Source organism: Larimichthys crocea, chromosome XXII, assembly GCF_000972845.2.
Source record: "Larimichthys crocea isolate SSNF chromosome XXII, L_crocea_2.0, whole genome shotgun sequence".
NCBI classification, from domain to species: domain Eukaryota; kingdom Metazoa; phylum Chordata; class Actinopteri; family Sciaenidae; genus Larimichthys; species Larimichthys crocea.
This window is the reverse complement of record NC_040032.1, coordinates 18,743,546-18,754,040: the sequence shown is the minus strand read 5'-3', so window position 1 is coordinate 18,754,040 and position 10,495 is coordinate 18,743,546. Positions and strand designations below refer to the sequence as shown.

Here is a 10,495-nt window from a genome sequence, read left to right as displayed (position 1 = left end):
CTTACCTGGACAGTAGGCACCAGTGAGCCGTGCTGGGTGCGTGGCCGAGGGTGCGACCTTACAGAAGTCCTGACAGCTCATTTATTCTAAAAATGAAAGTCTCACTTTCTACAACAAGGGAGCTTTAAGTAGATGAGTATAACATAATAGAATTAAAAAGTTTCAATTATATGTCTTTCATTTTTATATGAATAATAATCAAAAAAGAATACTGTTATTGCATTGCTTTAATGCAATGTCTGGCTGTTTCTTGCTCTGACTGCACTCTACAATGCAGCTTCCAAATAAGTTGTAGGTTCATCAATCTATACTGAAGTTGTCTTCCATCACATTCAATACTTTAACTGATGTCTAACCTTTAAAAATAAAAATAGTAAAAAAGAAATAAAAACTCATCTGTTTTTTCCCAGTACAAAAAAAGCTTTGGAAATCTGTAAGACTTCTCTTCATGAGTTGCAGTCACATAGCTTGTATCACTCAGGTAGACTACTCTCTCTTCCACACTATGACCATATTCTTGTCACTGAGGGCCACCAGGAACTGAAGCTCGGGGTCCATTGCTACGCTGTTGATGGAGGGGCCCTCCACCTGCCCGACGCCCTTCCTGACCGGGGTCGGCCACTCCAACACCTGTCAAAACAAAGAACACATTAGCAACCGAGAGGTGAGCAAAGTTTAGAATATGTAATCCAGGTGGACCTGATGATGTGGGTTAACTGGTCTGGCTGGACAGTAGCTGTGTGTCCATCAAATGAGCTCTTTCAATAACATCATCTTGTTGCGCACTCATCTGTTTTTATAACTGGAGAATTGGCGCCACCTAGTGTTTATTGCACAAACCAACTCCTATATATATATTCACATAACAGTAGTGGATAGAAACAAGCATTCATTTGCAGTATGTTTATTTGGTGTGTACTGATGGACTGCCTTTACGATGTACATGTATGTATGTTTATATTTGTGAGGCGGGTGGGGTTCAAATGTGGTGTATCCTGTTTGTGGTAAGTCCATTTGTTTGTCCGTCTGGAAGTTTGTTTGTTTGCATCGTGACGGGTAGGTACTATGGGTTTATTTGTCTTGTTTCGTTTGCAGTTTGTGGGATACTGCCTTGGTGGTCTTTTTTTCTTTGTTGCTTTGTTGTTGCTATGTTGCTAGAGTAGAGACTGTAAGCTCCCCCTGAATGGAAAGGAGAACACGCTGACAAAATAATGAAATGCCACTAGTGTGTAGAGTTTTCTAACAAATACAAATTGACATTATTCTGTCATGTCATTAGTGGGCAAATTAAAAATTTATGTCGTAATGTTAGATGTTTTAAGATATAGTCAAAGTTCATTCATTAGGTTGAATGGTGACAGCGCTGCTTTTTGTCCATTTATATTGATGTAAGAAGACTTTTTATTGGAGTCATTAAAAGTTAGAATAAGCCACAGAACTAGTGCTTCTAAATGACTTTATTTAAAGAGTTAAATACACAACATGTCAGTAATTATCCCTTATTGCACTGGAAAGCCAGCGGTAATTACAGCAGTTGAACCAGAAAGTTGGTCTATAAAACTGCAATGGATGTTTACAGCGCCCCAGGTTTGTTTACAATGTGCCTGATTGGCTGACTCTGTGTTTTTCTCCGTCTGACTGATTTTTAGGAAATTTGCCATGTTCCCAGATCTCAGCAATTCATTTGGCGAGTGTAAAGTTATCATACTGACAGAAAAAAATAAATTATTAGATCGTTCCCCGTCAATATTAATGTTATAAGTAACAGGACATTTGGAAGAGACGGATACCTCGGTGGGCTGGATGGGTTTCCCGCTCTGGAAACTGTTTTTCTGCAGGTTGGTGACGTGGTAGGTCCAGAGTCTGCCTTTGTCATCGCCGCACACTATGTAGGCTTGGCCTAAAGAGCGAAAATGAACACAGACACACAGAGTACAACCTCAACCTGAGTTCAGACCGGCTCTGTTACTGAAACACTAAGCTCGGGAAATACAATATACTGGAGTCCCGCCTCAAGGTGAGTCATTGACTGAAGTGGAACAAAACAACTGGAAATGCAGCTTGAGCTGATCTGAATTTACAGATATCATAGCACGATTAATTTATTATTATCATCCCACTGCTTTTGATTACATGACTTGGACTCACCTGGACAGGTGTTTAGAGCCAGGTAAGGAATCTCAGTGTTGGTCCACTGCAGTTCAGCCAGAACCACAGCACACACTGCCCTACTCTTCTTGTCAGGCCTCTGGGTTTTGGTCTTGCTCCAGCTCCACAAGTAAATGCAACCGTGCAAGTAGTTCTTGGAGGCTAGAAGGGAAAAAAAAGAAGAAAACTGAAGCAAAGAGCAACCGTGGAATTTAAATCAATGACCTTCTTGTGTGTTGAATTTGATTTCATGTCAAACCGTAAAAGTAAAAGTTCACATTTGCAGACATATCACTGAGCAACATAGAGATTTAACCCTCTTAAGTTGTTTTATAGCCAGTTCATAGTCAACAAATAAATACACTAATGCACAGACAGACATGTTCATTGGGAGTCATGGCCATGTGTGGTCATGATACCATTATATATATATATATTTTAGGATTCACCCTCTGAGCATCTCTACCAAATCTAATAGCAAATAGTTGTTGAGAAATTTAAAAACAATAAAAAGTGCCGACCTAATGGTAGCACTAGAGGCGAGGCCAGGGGTTTGATTCATCCTCTGGAGACCATGAAGTTATACAAAACATCATGGGAATCCACAGGTGAGGCATTTCCGTCTGGACCAAAGTGGTGATATTAACTCTTTTAAGCTTTGTAAATAAGACTACAGTGGTACGCTGTAAGAGCTTCACTTACCCACAATGTCATCTGTTAGAAAACTCAGACCGTCAATGGTGTGATAGTCATGGTCTTTGTCTTCCTTCTTATATATGGGGAAAGTTATCTCCATTTCCTTTGACCTGCTGAGAAATAAAAAAAAACAGATTAAAACTCCAGTGGACAAACTATGCAACTATCACCAATATTTTGTAGAACTGGAAAAAAATATCTGTTAGTATTACGTTTGGGACATGGACAGCAGGCTTTCAGAAACAAAGTTTTATTTTTAGAGTCCGATCTGATGCTGATAAGAATTTGCTCAACATGTGCAAATTGCAGAATAAGTCGGACTCATCAGTTGTGTTTAGTAATTATCTGTCTTTTGGCAGGATCGGCCAAAAGTTCTCTAAACAAGCAAACAAGAACGCAAGCATATGCACACGCGTTGGATGGTTTACCTCTTTGTGGTGTTGTTGGTGCCGAGTTGTGTGTCGTAGCAGTGCAGGCCGTCCTCGGAGGCAGTCAGAAGGTGCGAACTTGGGGATGTTGGGGGAAAGCAAATGTGCAGCGGGGTAGCGCTCATCTCCAACATCAGCAGCTGACTGGAAGGACAGACAGGACAGAAATATTTTCAAAAATCACAGCCTGAATCTACATTGCCCTGCTGCTGTTGCATCATAATTACAGTTACATAATTACAGCTGAGATTTGTTTAGACTCAAAGAATTTGAAATTTAGCAGAGGACTCAGTTTGCTGATACCAAATGAAATTAAAAATGTATATAATTTTAAACAAGGAATCGTTTCAAAGATTTCTGGTACAGAAAATGTATTCTAAAGACCCATTTTTAGCGGGGTATAAAAGCAAAAATACTCACACAACTTTGAAGTTGTACTGGCTGTCCACTCCACCGATGTCCCACATCGTTATCTTGTTATCGTACGATCCCGCTGCAAGAGAAAAGGTCAACTGGTGAGACCACACACACACGAAAAGAATGCTGATCAGAAGAGGTAGTCGTGACTCACTGAAGAGGAAGTTTCCCTTGTTGGGGTTGAAGCGGAGGACAGACAGTGCCTTGCGGCTGGCTCTGAACTCCCCGTAGGCCACGTTGTTTCTAGGGTGGATCAATTTGACCAGTCCTCTCTTCCCACCAGCTGCCAGAATGCTGCAGTGCTGAGCCGAGGCCTTGCCTCCCCTAGACATCAACACTATGGACCAGGCCAGGGAGAAGAACTCCTGTTGTGAGAAACAGATACAAGCCATGTTAAAGCTTATGTCATGATACAAACACTCTTTTTTTTTTTTTGTGCATACTCAGCGTTTTCCCCAGTATCAGGCCATCTAAGCTGCACCATCATAAATTCATCACACGTGGCACAAAATCAATACTTAACAATTACAGTATGAATCTAAAAATCAATATAACGTGTGCTAATGCAAAATTCATGCTAGCTGCTGTAAGCATAAAATAGGCAAGCACGTTGGAATTTTCTATCTTTAGGTTACACGAGGTCATGTGTGGGCCTTGAGGTCCTCAGCAGTATTAGTTCTTTGGCTTTGATTGGGAACAGTAGGTGCCAGTCGGTGCCACCATATCTCAACACTTTGGTGGCCAGGGTCGAAGAGACCTATTGCTGCCTTCCTAGACATAATAGATAGCTTGTTGTTGACGTTCCAATCTGCGTAAACAGACATCTGTGTCTCCAGACTAGAATATGTTGACAATAACACCTCCACGGGTAAAGACATTCTCTTTGACTAATTCTGGGCATATAGTATTTGTGGTGTTATCTTTAGGTTTAAAGTCGATCCACCAGGATGAGTTGGACAGAATGTGAGACCGACTCAGGCACTTCTGATGAACTCTGAGAGTGTCTCTAATTCTCCTTGGCCAAGCGTCAATAAATAAAACAGCATAAGACATCAGAGGCTCCTGAACACTTTCTTCCTTCCTGACCTCACCATTGACCTTTGACTTCAGGAATTACTCCACAACCACGTGACCATGGACAAAAATTGAGGAAGGAATCACAAGACTTAAGACTTGGAGAACAAATGGAGCAAACCTCTCCGTGAACTTTGTACTTCTTCATCACCATCCCGGTTTCACAGTCAATCACACAGAGAGAGTCTCCGCCACAGGTAGCAACCAAACGGTCTCCTCCACCAGCGCCTGTTCATACAAGACAAGAGACTTGAATGTTGGTCTTTTAAAAAAGGCCTTAAAATGCCCTGACAAATCTGAGATTTTTAGAAATTTGTAGACAAGTACCAGTAGCATCTGGCGGCTGGAAAGCGCATGCCCAGAGCTGGGTAGAGAAGTCCTCCGAGCTGTTCTGTTTGCTGTGGCACTGGAGGATGTGAAGGGGCTTCAGATGGACCGGCTGCTGGAAACAGAAGGAAACATGGACATGGGGGAAGACGGGAGGGGAGGAGAAAGCAGAGTGGTGAGAAAAGGGGGACTAACAGTCACTGGGCATTTAGTACTCACGTACAGATGAAAGCCTCTTACAGCTAATATCGGTTCACAGCTACACTTCTTGGAGCTCCAAACAAAACATCTAAATCTTTAATAGCATAAAAAAACAACATAAGAGTATGTAATAGCTCTATTCACATTACCTGTGTCTTGCTGCAGCTCTTTATTGTGGGCTGCATGTCAGCATCTCTCTGCAGCTCTTTTCTGCTGACATCTTCCTTCTGGTTAACGTGAGCTCCGTCCTCTTTGGTTTGTCGCACTTTAGAACCTCTCCTTGGCGTCTCTGGCCTCGTCGGTCCTTTGCTGGGGGTGGAGGGTGGTTGACTTCTCTTGCGGGGGCTCAATCTGACCTCATCGGTCTGGGTTAGAGGTTTGAGGCGGAGACTGGATTTACGGGGGCTGTCTTCAGCGGCTGGGGGATCTGTGCGCAGTATCTTGAGAGGTGTCAGGCTTATGCTGGAGTCCATTGGCGGTTTCCTCTTGGTGGGAGATCTGACATCCTGAAAAAAAAAAAGCAGTGCGAGCTTTAAAACAAGTCCAGAACAAATCATTTACACAACATCCTGAATTTACTTTACTATTCATCAGCTGTATAACCCACCACTACTGTACTTCACCTCTTCTTAACCAATCTCATCCTTTAAACATGTATAAGCTACACAGAAGTGGTATATATGATTTGAAAGTTAGAACCCTGAAGATTAATGTGAGATGCAGCTGCTGTACAAACCATTTTTGTTTTGTCTGTTTTAAAGTCCCTTCAGCCCAGTACTGATGCCTCACATCTTTTAGTTTCATATGATACCAGTAGCTTCACTTAAGCTTTAAAACTGAGACTGCTACAGCCTCTGAAAAACAGTACACTGGCCACGTGTGCTAACATCCACTTGGAGTGGAAGAGGTTTATAAATACAAAACATTGTAGAGGACGCTACTTTCTAAAGTCACTGTGTAGTTTCAGAATCACACTGACCACCCAGCAGAGCTGTGCTACAGATGTTGAAGCAAGTCATCTTTTAAAATCTTACACAGTTCAGTTTGGTGTCAGTAGCCTCCTTGCTCTCTGGTTCTTCTTTCGGTTCTGTCAGAGAACAAAAATACTCCTTAGCCATAATCGCCACCTGAAAAACCAAATGAGTTTTGAGACTGTTACTAAACATGACAGAAAACAACAAAAACAGGGGTCTGGCAGTCGATGTCGAACATCCTGAACTTACTTTCCATTTAGTGAAGTCGCTGACCGAACTCGGTCCAAATTTAACCTGTTGACGGGCGGTGCTGACAAAATCTGCCTCCAATGTGGACATTTTCTGTGCTGTGATGGGATCCGGGAGACTGAAGCTTTTCTCCCAAACTGCAATTATCTAAAAAGAACAGAGACAGTTTAAGTGACAAACAACAACAGCTTATGCAATAAAATGGGGCGACGTTGCAGCATGAATATTTCACTTTCAAAGACACAGTCAACATCATTCTTAGGCTATGGCATGACATAGAATAGAGTATAACGCCAGATTACTGCCATACAACATTTTATGATCTCGATCATAGCAGCTGGTTTCATACCCTGGTCCTCAGGTTCTCTGTGTAGACGTAGCGCAAGTGGTTGGCAGTAGTGCTGACATCTTTACCGTTGTACATTCTCAGGTTGGGCAACAACACCATCAACTTGTAATTATCACTCACCTGAAGAAGAAAAGTTATATTAACAATGAGTTTAAGACCTAGTGAAGTCATTTTAGTTTGAAAGGCCTCTTGAAAAATACACACTGAAAAGTTATGGTAACATTATATTTCCGTTCTATATAATTTCCCATTGCTATGCCACGAAGGGGGAGATGATGTCACGTTTCATGTACAGTTAATAGAGAAAATATTTATCCATTGGGGTCGTCCGTGCCATTATTATTTGCATTTATGCAGCCAAATACGAACAGGAAAGCGGGAAGATAGAGGGGTCAAAGCGAAGGACCATGATGGAGCTCCCAGGTCGCTCCCTTGGGATAGATTTGATTGTTTTCATGATCTGTTTTTCCCCCCATCTATTACAGGAGTCACAATGATAACTTGCTGGAGTACTCCTTAAATATTTGGTTACAATATGTGGGCATGTTAAAATAAGCAGTTCTCCTTAAATAACAAATAACTTTAGTCAGCATTTAGCTGGTTTTAAAAGAAACTGACTTTTTGTATTGTCTGTTACAAATGATTTATGCATTTCTTTTAAACTGCTAATGTATTTCCTAAGCAAAGTATAGCAGTAACTAAAAGGTAAAGTCATAGATATCCACTTATCCTGTACAAGATGCTGGGGGGCTGAAGCCTATCCCAGTTCACACTTGGTGAAAGGTGAGGAACAACCACAGACAGACAACCATTCACACCAGCAGACAATTTAAAAGAGTCCAGTTCACATAATCTGCATGTCTTTGAACCGTGGGAGGTAACCCATGCAGACAACATGAATATGCAAACTCCACACCTAAAGGCCGGCTGGTGGACTTAAGTACAGGAACTTCTTGCTGTGAGGTGACATTACTAACCACTGACCCACAATTCTGCTCGAGATTTACCAAAAAGAGCCCCCTCCCTAAAACTGAAAGCTAAAAGAAAATAAAAAGCTTTTTGGCAAAGTCCTCACAGTGATATAAAGATTGTCCTCCAACTTAAGCTCTTCCAGACCACTCAGAGATTTCAGAGTGGTAACATCCTCTATCTGGTTGTCGCTGAGATCCAGGTATCGCAGCGCAGGCAGCCCTAGATTTTTGGGAAACTCCTGCAGCCTGTTCCCAGAAAGATCCCAGTGCTCCAGGGACTGGAGACGGGACAGCAGCTTAACTGGAAGGTCCTGGTGCTTCAGCCCCAGCTTAGACAGACTGAACAACAGAAAGATTCAGTCAGCGTCCATAAAGCGAGAAATTTACTTTACTTTAAAATGGCATCAGTCACATGTGCAAACAGAAACAATACAAACAATGCAGCAATATTTCCATGAAGGTTTTTTCTTTCCCCTTTAGAAGACTTGACAAGAAGGATGAAGAATGAAAGCATGCTTACTGCAGTGTCTTGATTTGCTCCAGTCTGTTGGTTTTTGGAGAGCCTCTCTCCAGTAAAAGTTTCTCAGTTATTTTCTCCATTGATTATCTGCAGAAAAGGACCACAATGAAATAATTAATATGCGAGAGACGTAACTGTAGAGCAAAGACGGCGTCAACTCAGCGCTGCCTTCTGTTGAAAACTTCAAGTCTGTTACGACAGAGCATCACTAATGGGTAGGTCCATACGTGTGCTCTGCTGCTGCTTTAATACAAGAGTGTACTGACCACACCCTGAGTACTCCTACAGTACTCCTACAGTACTCCTCCGCCTTCACAGCAAGATGAGAATGTCAATCACTGGAAAGTAAGTAAGGTGCTCTGTATGAACATGGGGCCATGCGTGAGGCAATACACAAGAAGTTTTGCACTGTTCTACAGACAAGCAGCGAAGAAGGACTTTGTTAGCTTACGAATATGGATGTAAAAAGCTGAAACGTATTCAACACAATTGTTAAGCATTGAATATAACAAAAGCAGTGGTTCTCAGTGTTTTTACCCTGCCATCAACGAATATGCTCTAAATGCGCCCACATTCATTCTACATGTTATTAAACATGAAGTTATACAGCAGTGGATACTAGTATTACAAGACACTGAGATCATTGTTGATGCTGAGGCTCAATCTCTTTGTTTCAGAGGTTTCAGTCAAGTTTTGCATTTGTGGCCTTCGGCTGCTCATTTGCTTACCCAATCACAGCATGCAGTGTTAAAGCATCGGTATGCATGTCTGGTCAAAACCGCCTGTTGTTGGTGGTAGTCTGTATGTTACTGTGGCTATAACTATTCTTAAACTCTGCCTTACAACAGGGTGTAATCCACTGTGTGTGTTTACAATCCACCTGGTCATTATGCTTTTTAAAAAAAATTAGTTTACTCCACTACTATCTGCAGAAATGCCCCCATGAGTTTCAATACATCTTTGTTTCTGAAAGTCTTGTTTTCTTATTGAATCTGTTTTATGACTGGAAAGTTTCCTGCAATAAAAAACATCATTCACATTCATTCATTCATTCATTCATTCATTCATTCATTCATTCAGTGTATATGCACTCCACACAGAGAAGAGGCCACTCACCTGAGTTCTTATTGTTCGACACAATAACAAAATAAGTTTCGGACACACCTGGAGGTTTTAACCCCGAACAAAATGAGTTTTTCAGAGATTTAAAATCTGCGTTTTCTGCTTTTATTACGACACACCTGTTGAGAAAATGTATCATGCTCGAAAGATGTTTTTTTTTGTTTTTGTTTCTCAGGGTCTACAGAGGTTAGCGAGCCACGTTGGTAGCACCGACCACCAAGTCTTTGTATGTCTTAGCATTACAGACGATAAACTTTTCATACTTGGGTTGTATTGGACATGCAAAACGTTTATTTCCCGTAAGCAAACATTAGGAGTCATGATTTTTTTAATATTAAAGGATAAATTACTCACCAGTACTTCTGCAAGCTCACTGAACTCACCACCAAAGTAGAAAATGTGATTTCCCGGGGAAACTGCGTATATCCGGTGGGCGTGGTTTAAGTTCTGTTTTTATACCCTGAACATGGACTGCCAGGCTAAGTCCAATTATTATATAATTATATAATTATATATAAAATAAAGCATGCATTCAAAACCATGTTTTCAAACTATGAAAATGATCTCTAAAAATATAATATAAATAAAAAATAATAAATGAACATGTTACATTTTTATATTTCATGTTATATAATTTTTCCCCTTTGTTTTTATTTTTATTTTTATTTTATTTTTTTTTGCTTTTTTTCCATATTTTTGCGATTTATGATACTGTATTATTTATAATCTGTTTGTTTATTTTTATTTTTTAAATTTTTTTTAGGTCAGTGCTGCATTATTTCCTATATCCTATAAAAACATATTCTATATATACAGTCTCATTATTGCACTGATCTGTTAAATGATGTAATTCATTGTCTACAGCCTATTTTAATTGTATATAGTTTTTTTGTTTTTATCTCTATTTGTAGTTCTATTTCTCATTCCTATAAAACTTTAATTTCTATATGTTTGTCTATAGTACAGGCAAACAAATAGGAATAAATACAGATACATACAGATGAAAAAGCTTGTACTGC

General features: G+C 40.5%; 1 protein-coding gene across 3 annotated transcripts; it reads right to left on the bottom strand.

Moving 5' to 3' along the window:
• Positions 1 to 418: 418 nt before the first annotated feature.
• On the bottom strand, positions 419 to 9,908 carry lrwd1 (leucine-rich repeats and WD repeat domain containing 1). Of its 3 annotated transcripts, none has more exons than XM_019274790.2 (16): positions 9,831 to 9,908; positions 8,355 to 8,441; positions 7,939 to 8,173; positions 6,864 to 6,983; positions 6,515 to 6,661; positions 6,326 to 6,418; positions 5,441 to 5,797; positions 5,091 to 5,205; positions 4,885 to 4,991; positions 3,844 to 4,054; positions 3,693 to 3,765; positions 3,273 to 3,416; positions 2,851 to 2,957; positions 2,149 to 2,310; positions 1,791 to 1,900; positions 419 to 630 (listed from the first exon to the last, which is right to left on the bottom strand). In XM_019274790.2, exons 2-16 carry the CDS (start codon positions 8,432 to 8,434, stop codon positions 487 to 489), a joined length of 2,205 nt encoding a protein of 734 aa, XP_019130335.2. In that variant the 5' UTR covers positions 8,435 to 8,441; positions 9,831 to 9,908; the 3' UTR covers positions 419 to 486. The 3 variants fall into 3 exon arrangements, with proteins under 3 accessions (XP_019130335.2, XP_010731867.3, XP_027129131.1); XM_010733565.3 differs by having other exon boundaries at positions 5,091 to 5,202; XM_027273330.1 differs by lacking the exon at positions 9,831 to 9,908 and adding an exon at positions 8,621 to 8,639.
• Positions 9,909 to 10,495: the final 587 nt, after the last annotated feature.

Coding starts and splice junctions, on each gene's coding strand:
- lrwd1 (XM_019274790.2), bottom strand. CDS start 8,434: ATGGAGAAAATAACTGAGAAACTTTTACTGGAGAGAGGCTCTCCAAAA. Junction 4,055..4,884: donor AGTACAAAGTTCACGGAGAG/GTTTGCTCCATT, acceptor TTCTCACAACAG/GAGTTCTTCTCCCTGGCCTG. Junction 3,417..3,692: donor CAGTACAACTTCAAAGTTGT/GTGAGTATTTTT, acceptor CTGTCCTTCCAG/TCAGCTGCTGATGTTGGAGA.